General features: G+C 40.7%; 1 protein-coding gene across 2 annotated transcripts in view; it reads left to right on the plus strand.

Annotated features, from left to right (window-relative positions):
- DPP8 (dipeptidyl peptidase 8) overlaps positions 1–14,022 on the plus strand; it is a 64,531-nt gene that overhangs the window by 20,780 nt on the left and 29,729 nt on the right. The window contains exons 5-10 of one of the 2 annotated variants that reach the window (XM_049777686.1): positions 147–315; positions 5,641–5,751; positions 6,855–6,983; positions 8,257–8,318; positions 9,665–9,765; positions 12,888–13,065. In XM_049777686.1, coding sequence (XP_049633643.1) covers positions 147–315; positions 5,641–5,751; positions 6,855–6,983; positions 8,257–8,318; positions 9,665–9,765; positions 12,888–13,065 — 750 coding nt within the window. The remainder of the gene's footprint in view (positions 1–146; positions 316–5,640; positions 5,752–6,854; positions 6,984–8,256; positions 8,319–9,664; positions 9,766–12,887; positions 13,066–14,022) is intronic. The other variant, XM_049777692.1, reaches the window with a different exon arrangement.

Consider the following 14,022-nt stretch of genomic DNA (forward strand, 5'->3'; position numbering starts at 1 on the left):
TTGAGCACAGTTTGGTGTGTGAAAAACAAAGCATATTTTTCTATGAGGTAGTTAACATGTTTAATATCTTACCTTGATAGGTAGGTTACTGACAAATGAACATGTATGCGTCTGATACTTGCCTTAAAATGTTACTTACTTTTCAGCAACAACCCTTACGGCCCAATTTAGTGGAAACTAGTTGTCCTAATATTCGAATGGATCCAAAATTATGCCCTGCTGATCCAGACTGGATTGCTTTTATACACAGCAACGATATTTGGATATCCAACATTGTGACGAAGGAAGAGAGGAGACTCACCTATGTGCACAATGGTAATTTGTTTTGTTTTTGGGTTTTTGAGTCACACCTGGTGGCGCTTGAGGGTTTCTACTGGCTCTGTGCTCAGAAACCATCCTGGCAGACTCAGGGCACCATATGGGATGCTGGGAATTGAACCAGAATCCTTCCAGGGTTGGCTGCATAGAAGGCAAATGCCCTACTGTTGTGCTATTGCTCCTGCCTCCCAAAATGGGTTTGTGTTTCATCACAGCTGCTTCCAGAAAAGTTTGGTTTCATGTCTTTTACTTTCACTTACATTTTAAAATTAAAGCAATTTGGTTTTCTTTTTTTTTTAAGTTGAATCATCATACAGAGTTAAAAAGTTGTTGATGGTTGAGTTTCAGTCAGACAGCACCCAGCTCTTCAGTGCACATTTCCAGCCACCAATGTCTCATTTTCCTCCTGCTTCCCCCAGGCCTGCTTCTAAGAAAGACGCTTTTCTTCTTTTTTTATCCTCCATTATTTTCCACTGTTGTTTACTGGTAGGGTATCTTCATATTACTTTACTTCCTTTCAGCACCCCATTCTTGTTTATTCCCAATCATTGTCATGATGGCCCCTTCTCTGTCCTAATTATACTTCCTTCCCCTTTGTGGCAGGTTTCTGCCATGAACCAGTCCTCCTGCCTTTGTTTCTGTTACCTTTGGGTATCATTCTTATACTATGCGGTTGTTTTGAATATGTATCCAGCAAATGAGTGTGATCATCCTTTGTCTGCCCCTCTGATTCATTTCACTCAACACGATATTCTCCAGGTCTATCTGTGTATAAGCAAATCTCATCACTTCGTTTTTCCTAACAGTTGTGTAGTATTTCATTGTGTAGATGTTCCATAGTTTCTTTACCCACTCATCTGCTTTTGGACACCTGGGTTGTTTCCAGATTCCTGCTATTGTGAATGGTGCTGCAATGAACATAGGAATGCAGATGCCTTTTATTTTGTTTTGGAGCCCTTAGGGCAGGGGACATAAAGAGCCATTTGGACTTGTTTCTGAAGGAAAAAAAAAACAAACAAACCTGGGAGTGGCAAAGCCATCGGTGACATTTAAAACAAATATAGCATTGCATACTTTGTTTCTTAATGCTATATACAGGATCGGGCAGTTAGCTGTCAATCTAAAGAAAAAAAGAACTTTTCATTTACCAATGTAAAACATACATTTGTGCAAATTAATAGCCAATTAAAATATTAACTAATGCTGCTCTCTGCCCCTTCACTATCAGCCCTGCTGTCAGAGCCCAGGCAAAGCTTCAGAAGAGCCGCTTGCTTTCAAAGACCCAAGTATAAGCTGAGTTTGGGTTTTTTGGCACAAATTTTGTGCTGGAAAATCTTGGCTTATACTCAAGTGTATATGGTATTTGTCCAGCCCTAAGAACTATCTAACAACTTGTCTTCTCTTTTTATAGAATCTGTTATTTTGGCATAGGAAATATAAAATGACATGTAGAATTGTTTATATACTTTTGGGGGGTATGTAGGAGATTTGGGCCACACCTGGTGCTCAGGGTTTACTTCTGGCTTTATACTCAGGGATCTCTCTGGAAGGCTCAGGGACCATATGGGATGTCAGAGATTGAACTGGGTTGGCCACATACAAGGCAAGTGCCCTACCTGCTGTATCATCTTTCTGGCTCCAGAATTGTATGTTTTATACAGTATTTTATTGGACTTTATTAATATGGTTATACTAATTCTAAGTAAAGTCATACTAATTAAAATTACAGTAATTCATACTAACTTAGAATTATACTAATTCTTTTTTTGTTTGTTTTGTTTTGGGGTCACACCAGGCAAATGCTCAGGGGTTACTCTTGGCTCTGCGCTTAGGAATCACTCTTGGCGGACTCCGGGAACCATATGGGATGCCTGGGATGAACATGGGCCAGCCACATGCAAGGCAAGTGCCCTACTTGCTCTATTGCTCCGGCCCCAGAATTATACTGATTTTGAATTATACTAATTGTTTAAGTAATTAAAATACTTAAATAGTACTTTAAGCACAGAAAGTTGTGGATGAAAAAGAAAGGCATAAAGAATAGATGTAGGGGCCGGCGTGGTGGCGCTAGAGGTAAGGTGTCTGCCTTGCCAGCGCTAGCCTAGGACAGACTGCGGTTCTGTCCCCCGGAGTCCCATATGGTCCTCCAAGCCAGGAGTGACTTCTGAGCACATTGCCAGGAGTAACCCTTGAGCGTCACCGGGTGTGGCCCCCCCAAAAAAAACCCAAAAAAATAACCAAAAAAAAAAAAAAAAAAAAAGAATAGATGTAAATCTTTTTCTCTAAAGTTTCCAGACAAATGAAATATGAGAAACGGTTTATTGTTTTTTTTTGTTGTTGTTGGACAGGTGAATCAGAGCTTAAGATTGATTTTTATACTAAATTATATAAACATTACACTCTTTTAAACCAGTGTTTACATCAATTAAAAACACATAATTAGGAGCCAGAGTGGTGGCACAATCGGTAAGGTGTTTGCTTTGCACGCGCTAACTTAGGATGGACTGAAGTTTGATTCCCCGGCATCCCATATGGTCCCCCAAGCCAGGAGCTGAGTGTATAGCCAGGAGTAACCCCTGAGCGTCACTGGATATGCCCCAAAAAAGCAAAAAAAAAAAAAAAAAGTAAATAACAAACAAAAATAAAACACATAATTAAAAATTAACTTCCACTACCAAGTATGGCTAGTCTAAAAGCTCCTTTGTCTAATTTTTGTTTCTGATACCCGCAAAGCAGATTTACTGAATATTGTACTTCATTAACTACTCTGGTGATATTTTAGAATTTAGACTATTAGTATTAGTATTGACAACAAATGTTTTTTTTATCATTAAGAGTATCAGTGTTACAAAATAAGACTTTAACAATTTACAGTGATAGAGCATTAGGGAGTACGGTCTGTCCCAGGGGGCCAGAGCAGTAGTACAGTGGGTAGGACATGCAGTATATTAGATATAGATATAGATCTATTTAAATCTTTCCTTGATAGTCCTTAGTTCAGGGGTCTCAAACTCAATTTACCTGGGGGCCGCAGGAGGCAAAGTCAGGGTGAGGCAGGGCCACATAAGGGATTTCGCTTACCAAATATTCGCAATAAAAAAATCGCATTATTAAGGAAAAAAATCGCAAAAAATTGCATTAAACATTTGCATACCCCGAACAGAACTACTTGGGGTATGCGAATGTTTAATGCGATATTTTTCTTACTAATGTGATTTTTATTGCGAATAATCGCAAATACTGCGATATTTGAAGGCTGGCCGCGGGCCACAAAATGTTGTATGGAGGGCCGCAAAATGGCCCACGGGCCTCGAGTTTGAGACCCCTGCCTTAGTTGGTCAGTTTAATTCGCAAGCCTCCAATCACTGAACCTAAAAGAGCTGAGGAAAGGTTTGTCCTCAGCAATACAATGGTACAGGGCCCGGAGAGATAGCATAGAGGTAAGGTGTTTGCCTTTCATGCAGAAGGTCATTGGTTTGAATCCTGGCATCCCATATGGTCCCCCGAGCCTGCCTGCCAAGGGCGATTTCTGAGTTTGGAGCCAGGAGTAACCCCTGAACACTGCTGGTTGTGACCCAAAAACCAACAATACAATAGTACAATTTATTAAAGTTGCTTTGGGGGCCAGAGAGAAAGTACAGTGATTAGGGCTCTTGCCTTCCATGCAGTTGACCTAGGTTTGATCCCCAGCATCCCATATGGTCCTTTAAGTCGTGCCAGGAGTAATTCTGAGTACAGAGCCAGGAATAACCCATGACTATTGCTGGTTGTGGCCCCCCTTCCAAAATACAAAGTTGCTGTGGTAATAAATAGGAAGAGGACATTGCCTGCTTTTTCCTTTTTTTGGGTTTTTGGGCCACACCCAGTGATGCTCAGGGGTTACTCCTGGCTATGCACTCAGAAATCACTCTTGGCTTGGGGGACCATATGGGACCCCAGTAGATCAAATCACAGTTCGTCCTAAGCTAGTGTGGGCAAGGCAGATGCCTTAGCACTGTGCTACCACTCCGACCCCTGCTTCCCTCCCCCCCCTTTTTTTTTGGTCACACGCAGCAACGCCCAGGGGGCTCTACTATGCTCAGAAATCACTCCTGGCAGGCTCGAGGGACCATATGGGATGACGGGTTTCGAACCACCGTCTTTCTGCATGCTAGGAAAACACCCTACCTCCATGCTATCTCTCCGGCCCCTGCTTTTTCCTTTTATAAATGTATTTTTGCTTTGTTTTGTTTTGTTTTTTGGGTCACACCCGGCAGCACTCAGGGGTTACTCCTGGCTCTCTATGCTCATATATCACTCCTGGCAGGCTCAGGGGACCATATGGGTGCCAGGATTCAAACCGATGACCTTCTGTATGAAAGGCAAACGCCTTATCTCCATGCTATCTCTCCGGCCCCTATAAATGTTTTCTATACCACGTAAAGATTGAAAAATTAAAACTTAAAAGCATTAATACAGGAGCTGGAGTGATAGTATAGCAGGTAGGGCATTTGCTTTGTATGTGACCTACCTGGGTTTGATCTCCATATGATCTCCCATATGATACCCTCAGCCCTCTAGGAGTGATCCCTGAGTGCAGAGCCAGGAGTCAGAGCACCACCAGCTGTGGCTCAAACACACCCTCATACCTTACTAGACAACATATTTTTCTTACTTGGTTTGTACGTCAAGTAATCGATTTTTAGTTGTTGTTTTGGGACCACACCTGACAGTGCTCAGGGTTATTCCTATCTCAAAGCTCAGAAATCATTCCTAGTGGGGCTCCAGAGACCATGTGGGAATCAAACCCATGTCAGCTGGGGATTGAGCCCAGGTCAGTCACAAGTCAAACACACTTACCACCATTCTTCAGTCATGAAGTGATACATTATTTTAAAATTTAATGTTGCAGCAAAAATGACATAGGACTAGAGAGTGTAATGGTCAGGGTTAGATTTCTGATACCTCATGCTACTGGGTACTCCCAAGCATCACCTTTTGTTGCCCTAGAGTCCCCATCACTGCCAGAGGACCCAACTGGTCCATTTGGCTTCTGATTTTAGCACTGTGTTATAGCTACCTTCAAAAGAAACTATTGTATTTTGCAACTAGAAAAGATAAAGAACTGGGGCCAGAGAGATTGTACAGTAGGTAGGACACTTGCCTTGCACACAGCCGATCCTGGTTTGAGTCTGGGCATCTCATTTAGTCTGCCGAACCCCACCAGGAGTAAGCCCTGAGTACCACTGAGTATGTTAAAAAAAAAAAAAAAAAAAAAAAAAAACTAAAAAATTTAGAGATAAAGACCTTCCTGTGATCATACTGTCTTTTATGTCATTCTAGAGCTAGCCAGCATGGAAGAGGACCCCAGGTCAGCAGGAGTAGCTACCTTTGTTCTTCAAGAAGAATTTGACAGATATTCCGGCTATTGGTGGTGTCCAGAAGCTGAAACAAGTAAGATTTATTTTTATTTCACTTAATTATTTTTGGTTTTTGGGGCCACACTTGGCAGTGCTTAGGGTATACTTTTGGCTCTGCGCTTAGGGGTCACTCCTAATGGGCTTGGGGGATCATGTGGTGCTGGGTTTGACCCTAGGGTTGGTTTTATGCAAGACTGCTGTCCTATCTCTGGCCCAACAAGTAAAGAGGTTTAAAATAAAGTATTGAAAAGCCAACTGATTAATTACACCACTTCTGAATCTTGAATAGTAGGTGCTTAAAGTGCCAAAGATTTGATCCTTCTAATAGTTATTTAAAATATTCAGGCTGTATCCCATTGTAATAAATGAAAATAATTGTATTGTGTGGCTTTCTGCCTCAGGGTCTTTAAGTCCTTTAGCCAATTTTTTATTTAGAAGCTAATTTTGGTAATGTTGATGACAAAATAAAATATACCATGTCCTTATTGATTTGCTATAGAAGTGTATGACTGACTACAGAATTTGCCTTAACAAATGGCTTAGTTAACTCAAAAGAAACCAGTTCTGTGGCTCAATTTGAAAGCACATACTTATGTGTGTGAGATCCTGATTCTGTCCCCAACATATATATCATGGCCTCACCTCATTAATACCCCTCCAAGAGATCTGGAGCCCCTAACATAGTCAAATAGGACAATCACAACAGTCACAGAAAACACTGAAAACAAATTTCATGAAGCACTGATTATCCTTAATAATTTTATTTCTGGTTTTGTTTTGGGGCTACACCTGGCGGTACACAGGCCATATCTAGTGCTGGGATTCAAATCAGTGTCTCTGCTGCAGTCACAGAGCCAGGAGTAACTCTTGAGCGCCTGGGTGTGGCCCAGAAACAATCAAAAAGCATAGTATTAATTTTATACATATACTTTTAATTTTTGCCACAGAAAATGAATACCTTTTAATTAGTATCTAAGCAGTAACTTACCTTCTTACTGCAAAGACTTTTTGCGATGTAATTTTTGTGATATTTTCATATAGAGTAGTATATTTTATACATAAGTTACTTTTCTCTCAAATAATACATTAGGGAATGGCTGGTTTTTATTATTTTCATTTTTTTTTTTTTTTTTTTAGCTCCTAGTGGCAACAAAATTCTTAGAATTCTGTATGAAGAAAATGATGAATCTGAAGTGGAGATTATTCATGTTACATCTCCTATGTTGGAAACAAGGAGGGCAGATTCATTCCGCTATCCCAAAACTGGTAATATTCTCATTAGCATTAATAGCTATTCATTTCTGCTTTGCAGACAAGGCTTTGGTCTTGTTGATTCAGTGTTGATTGCTTAAAGCCTCAGTGTGGGTGGTTTGTATAAATGTCACTGCAGTAAAGTTTTAAAACATGGACTGTTTTTGTTTTGTTTCATTTTATTTTTTTGTTCTTAGATCACACCTGGTTCTGTGCTTAGGGCTCGCCTCCTGGCTAAGCTCCGAAGATTATATGGGGTGTTGGGGATTGAATCCAATCAGCCATGTGCAAAACAAGTGGACTATTTTTCTGACCCCATGGATTCTTTTTTTTTTTTTTTTTTTTTGGTTTTTGGGTCTCACCCGGCAGTGCTCAGGAGTTACTCCTGGTTCCATGCTCAGAAGTCACTCCTGGCAAGCACAGGGGACCATATGGGACGCCGGGATTCGAACCGATGACCTTTTGCATGAGAGGCAAACGCCTTACCTCCATGCTATCTCTCCGGCCCCATGGATTCTTTTTATTTCACAAAATTATTATTTTCTGAATATGCACAAAATTAGTTATATTAAGGAATGAATTAAAGGTATCATTGCTAGGAAATAAATATTTGGGGATGGGGTGGGACATTACCTGGCTGTGCGTAGGGCTTGTTTCTGTCACTCAGGAATCACTCCTGCCAGGGCTTGGACCATATGGGTTGCCAGGGATAGAGCTCTGGTCAACTGTGTGCAAAAGCAAGCATCCTACCCAAAGCAAACCGAGGAAATAAAGATTATTGTAAGGAATTTGATCTCATTTAATTTTTATCTTAAAATGTGTCTGTTTTGCAGTATATAACATTTTAATTTTTTTTCTTTGTTTTGTTTTTGAGTCACACCTTGCATTGATCAGGGGTTACTCCTGGCTCTGTGCTCAGAAATCACTCCTGGCAGGCTTGGGGGACAATATGGGATGTGGGATTCGAAACACTGTACTTCTGCATGCAAGGCAAATGCCTTACCTCCATGCTATCTCTCTGGCCCCTACAACATTTTAATTTTAACATGGCACAGAATTACCTTCTTTATTTCATAGACTCTTTTTATTTTCTGCCTTTTTATTTATTTATTTATTTATTTTTTGAGGGAAGAGATACCCACTGAAATAGATTAATTTGAGATAGGATTCTGAAAGATGTAAAGTTCTGTTTCTGTAGTACTGCTGACTTAAATTCTTTAAGTGTATTTGATCTGGCAAAAGTTTTTTTTACTGATTTTGGACCTGCTTTATTGTTTCCTTTCTAAAGGCACAGCAAACCCTAAAGTCACTTTCAAGATGTCAGAGATAATGATTGATGCTGAAGGAAGGGTAAATATAGAATGTTGAATTAACAATTTGTATGTCATTCATTATACTGGTTTTGTCGGTATCATTAGTGATTTTTGGTTTTGGACTTTATGAGCTTATTATGATACATGTGGATCTTAATGTCATCATTTTCTACTCTCAAACATTTTGCTAATTTCCAAGGTAGAAACATGGGAGTTTGCATATTTATCTCTCCCTCCCAGTAGATTTTTCTTTTCCAGTTAGTTACTTCCCCAGATCATTCTTTTAAAAAGTAGTAAGTCTTTGGTAAAGTGATTGGTAAACTGCCTATTGTGTTAGATAGATATCTTTGGTAAATTAAACATTCTACATTCTTCTATTGCTTATACAGCTGCATTCCATGGTTACAAGTTACATACTTACAAGATCAATTAAAATGCCATCTTCTCTGCTAGGCTTTTTACAAAGGTCTTGATTTGAGCCAGGGAGATGACTGTGGGGCGGGTACCTTGTTTTTCTTTTTTTCTTTTTATTTTGGTCACACCCAGCCTTGCTCAGGGGTTACTCCTGGCTCCATGCTCAGAAATTGCTCCTGGCAGGCTTGGGGGACCATATTGGATGCCGGGATTCGAACCAATGACCTTCTGCATGAAAGGCAAACGCCTTGCCTCCATGCTATCTCTCTGGCCCCCGTACCTTGTTTCTATACTCTGAGTTTAATCCCTAGTACCATCTGGTTCCCCAGCACCTCCAGGTATAACTCTGGGGACTTTGAGCACCACCAGATGTTGCCTTTATGGTATCAAGCACTTCTGGATGCTAGCATTGAATCCTCTGCCTGGTTGGCTGATTATCTTCAGGAGTGACCCTTGATCCTGAGCAGCAGAACTTTGTCATTGTCACTGTTAATTTTTATAATTCAGGTAATGTGTTTACAATGGTGTTGACATTTATGGTCTTGGTATACACATTTACCTCACCTCACCACCTCAGTACCCCATGTCCTTGTGGAAATTTTTTAAACATAAAGAATTCCAGTGTGGTACCTCTGAGCTTTTGTTAGATTTGCTATATCCTTTGCATATTTTTAACTTTATTATCTTTCTAATTTGGGGGCCACACTTGGTGATACTCAGGGATTACTCTTAGCTCTGCTCTCAGGAATCAGTCCTGGCCGTGATTCTTCAGGAAACCATATGGGATGCCAGGGATTGAACCCAGGTCAGCCACATGCAAGCAAACATCCTACCTGCTGTACTATTGCTCCGGCTTCTGTGCATCTTTTTTAATACCTAAGTGTCATGTTGCTTAAGATAATGATTTAAGTTCACAAGCTATTTTTCTGAGTCTTCTATAACTAGATTCCTTTTCTCTTCTTTTAATAGGTCATAGATGTTATAGATAAAGAATTAATTCAACCTTTTGAGATTCTGTTTGAAGGAGTTGAATATATTGCCAGAGCTGGCTGGACTCCAGAGGGAAAATAGTGCGTATGTTAAGTTGTCACTTTTCTACATCATACATTTTATACTTTTGTTTTGTTTTTGGGCCACACCTAGTGGCAATGCTGAGAGGTTACTCTTGGTGGGCTTCAAGGATTGAATCCAGGTCAGCTTGCAAGGCAAAAGCATACCTGCTGTACTATTGTTCTGGTCCCATATATGGGCAAGAGAGAGGTAATACAAGTGTTAAGGCCGTTGCCTTGCATATGGCCAACCTGGATTCCATCCTTCCACCACTACATATGGTCCCCCAAACATGGTCAGGAGTAGCCCCTGAGCACTCTCTAAAGTATGGATTAAATCCCTCCCTCCCCCCACAAAATATAAATGACTTAAATTTGTCTAACTGGTTGGAACAGTCTTTCCAAGTAATTTTACAGCATAGTTCTTTTTGATCAAAGAATTTTTCCTGGTGAGTGGACTAGAGATCTGTAGTTTGGATTTGTTTTTGGATTACCCGTGGTTCTCCTACTTCTTGATCTGCACTCAGGTATTAGTCTTAACAGGCTCGAGGGAACCATATGGAATGTTGGGGATCGAACTCAGGTCAACAGTGTGCAAGGCAAGTGCCCTATGCTGTACTATCTCACTGGCCCCTTGAACTTACAGATTGTTACCTTAGCTTAGGCTATAAGTTTAGTTTATATTAGTTTAGGAGGGTTTTTTGTTTGTTTTTGTTTTGTTTGTTTGTTTTGGTTTTGGGGTCACTCCCAGCAGTGCTCAGGGGTTCCTCCTGGCTCTACGCTCAGAAATCGCTCCTGGCAGGCTTGGGGGACCCTATGGGATGCCAGGATTCGAACCACCCTTCTTCTGCATGCAAGGCAAACGCCTTACCTCCATGCAATCTCTCCGGCCCCAGCTTAGGAGGTTTTTTTTTTTGTTTTTTTTTTTTTTCTCATTTTTTTTTTTTGGGTCACACCTGGCAGTGCTCAGGGGTTACTCCTGGCTGTCTGCTCAGAAATAGCTCCTGGCAGGCACGGGGGACCATATGGGACACCGGGACTCGAACCAACCACCTTTGGTTCTGGATCGGCTGCTTGCAAGGCAAACACCGCTGTGCTATCTCTCCGGGCCCAGCTTAGGAGTTTTTTAATTCTCTTACCACTTGAGGTTGTTTGTGATTAAGTCAGATGACATTAACACTCACATGTAAAGTAGGTTCTTTTTCATTGTGTAATTCAGAAGACTAGAGTTTGTTGATTTCAGAGAAAGAACAGTTTCTGTTTTAAAGGGGGGGCCACCTGGCAATGCTTAGGAGTTACTCCTTGCTTTGCACTAAAAAAAAATCTCTATCCAAGTTTAAAAAGTATCCGGTTTATTGGAGGGCAGACATAGGTTTGGGTCATACCTATTGATGCTCAGAGATTGTTTCTTTGCACTCAGGAATTACTTCTGGTGAGGCTCAGGGGACCATATGGAATTTCAGGGTCTAACCTGGAACATCTCTGACTTCTAAATGTATCCATTTTTTAATAAGCTATTTATAAATTATTATCATTATCATAGTTGCTTGGTGGTTTTTTTGTTTTGTGTTTGGTTTTTTAATTTTTAGGTCATACCCAGTGGCGCTTAGGGTTTATTCCTGGTTCTCATTCAGAAATTACTCCTGGTGGTGCTCAGGGTAAGCATAGGAAATATCCAGGATCAAATCAGAATCTATTGCGTGCAAGGCAAAATCTCCTACTTAGTGTACTGTTTCTCTGGCCCCCAAAAGTATCCAGCTCTTTGTAAGTAATTATAATTATAAAGGTGGTTATGGGATTTTTATTCTGCTTTTTTCTATTTGTTTTGTTTTTTTAAATTTTATTGGTATGATTGGTTTCTGGGCCACACCCAGTGGCGCTCAGGGGTCACTCCTGGCTCTGCACTCAGAAAGCGCCTCTGGCAGGCTAGGGTACCATATGGGATGCGCTGGGAATTGAACCGGGTTTCTCCGGGATTGGCTGCAGGCAATGCAAATGCCCTACTGCTGTGCTATCTCTCCAGCCCCTTTGTTTTGATTTTGTTTTTTGCTTGTTTGTTTATTTTTGGGTCACACCCAACAGTACTCAGGGATCATTCCTGGCAGGGCTTGGGGGATCATATATGGTACTTTAGATTAAACCCAAGTCAGCCAACCCAACATGCAATACAAGCATGTTATCCCCTGTGCTGTACTCCAGTACTCCAGTACTAGGAAGTTTCTTTTGCTGGGTCACACACATCAATGGTCAGGAGTTACTCATGGCCTTGTACTCAGAAATCACTACTGGCAGTGTTCTAGGAACTACATGGGCTGCGGTGAATTGAATCCAGGTTGGCTGTGTGCAGGGCGAGCACCCTATCTGCTCTACTCTGTAACCCTAGAAATTATTATTATTTTTTTTTTATTATTTTTTATTTTTTTGGTTTTTGGGCCACACCCGGCTTTGCTCAGGGGTTACTCCTGGCTGTCTGTTCAGAAATAGCTCCTGGCAGGCACGGGGGACCATATGGGACACCCGGATTCGAACCAACCACCTTAGGTCCTGGATGGGCTGCTTGCAAGGCAAACACCGCTGTGCTATCTCTCTGGGCCCTATTATTATTATTATTATTATTATTATTATTATTATTGTTATTATTTGGTTATTTGGTTATTATTATTATTATTATTTGGTTTTTGGGCCATACCCGGCAGTGCTCAGGGGTTACTCTTTGCTCTGCAGTTAGAAATCGCTCCTGGCAGGCTCGGGGGACCATATGGGAGGCTGGGGATCGAATCTGGGTTTGTCCCAGGTCAGCAGCATGCAAGGCAAACACCCTACTCTGTGCTATCACTCCCTAGAAATTATATATATATATATTTTTTTTTGGGGGGGGTCACACCCGGCAGTGCTCAGTGATTATTCCTGGCTCCAGGCTTAGAAATTGCTCCTGGCAGGCACGGGGGACCATATGGGGTGCCGGGATTTGAACCAATGACCTCCTGCATGAAAGGCAAACGCCTTACCTCCATGCTATCTCTCTGGCCCCTAGAAATTATTTTTTAATGAAATAGTTGATGGGTGCCCAGAAAAAGAAAAGAGTGATATTTACTTTCTGAGAACTTGCTTTATTTATTTTTGTTGTTCTTTTGTTTATATAGTGCTTGGTCCATCCTACTAGATCGCTCCCAAACTCGTCTACAGATAGTGTTGATCTCACCTGAATTATTTATCCCAGTAGAAGATGATGCCATGGAGAGACAGAGACTCATTGAGTCAGTGCCTGACTCTGTAACACCATTAATTATCTATGAAGAAACAACAGACATCTGGATAAATGTACGCGATTTCCCCACTGTACCTAGTTCAATATTTCCTCAATACTAAAGCAAATGAAGTTTTATTGCAAACTATCATAATGACTTATTTTACTTCAGAGTAAATGTGAATGTTATTGCGAAGTTTGAGCATTTCAAACTGAAGTGATGGTTCCAGAATGGAATGATTTTGTAAAGTAAAAAGTGGGTCATTGAAATGTCTGCTGATTTATCCTTGGTTTTGTTTTGTTTTGTTTTGTTTTTGACACATGAGATAATGAATACACAGACTTATCAGTGCTGCCCTTTGACTCGTCTAGAAAAATCTTATTTAAACTTGGCATACTGTACTAAAATTTATTAATTTGACCTGACTAATCTCAGACTGGGGGCCACCCAGCCTGGGCTTGGTGAGTGTCTCTTTGAATGGCTTCCCTCAAACATGCCCGAGCCTCTGAAATCCCAACAGCCTCTTAGTTGCTCAAGTGGTGCCCCCAGATTCACAGATTTGGCCTGAGTGCCCCCCTCCTCCTGGGCAGCTTCTCTAGCATTGACCATATAACCAATAAGTTAAAAAAAAAATCATACACATATGTTCACGCATATCAGTTTTGGATTGAATTTTGTATTTTCCAATTTAACAGGAAAAACTTAAAATACAAAATAAATAAAGCCAGCTTACTCCCTGGCTGCATATAAAGTTCATATGAATCACCTAAAACAGACGAACATCTGTTTTCCCTTCAACTGCAAGAATATTTCTCTCTGGAAAAGAAAAGCTTAAAAAAAAAATTCCCCATTTCTGTAATAAGATTTATGTTATTAAGCAATCGTGTGTCATGTTTCAAAGGGTTACAGAGATGAATAAGGAAAAGCTTTTGGTTATATTTTTCTATGTTCTCCATTTGGAAACATTTATTTCTCAGTGGATGAAGTCTTTGACAAAAATAAGTAAATCAGAAAGGCCAGGCAAATATAT

This window comes from Suncus etruscus, chromosome 1 (genome assembly GCF_024139225.1).
Source record: "Suncus etruscus isolate mSunEtr1 chromosome 1, mSunEtr1.pri.cur, whole genome shotgun sequence".
NCBI lineage: Eukaryota > Metazoa > Chordata > Mammalia > Eulipotyphla > Soricidae > Suncus > Suncus etruscus.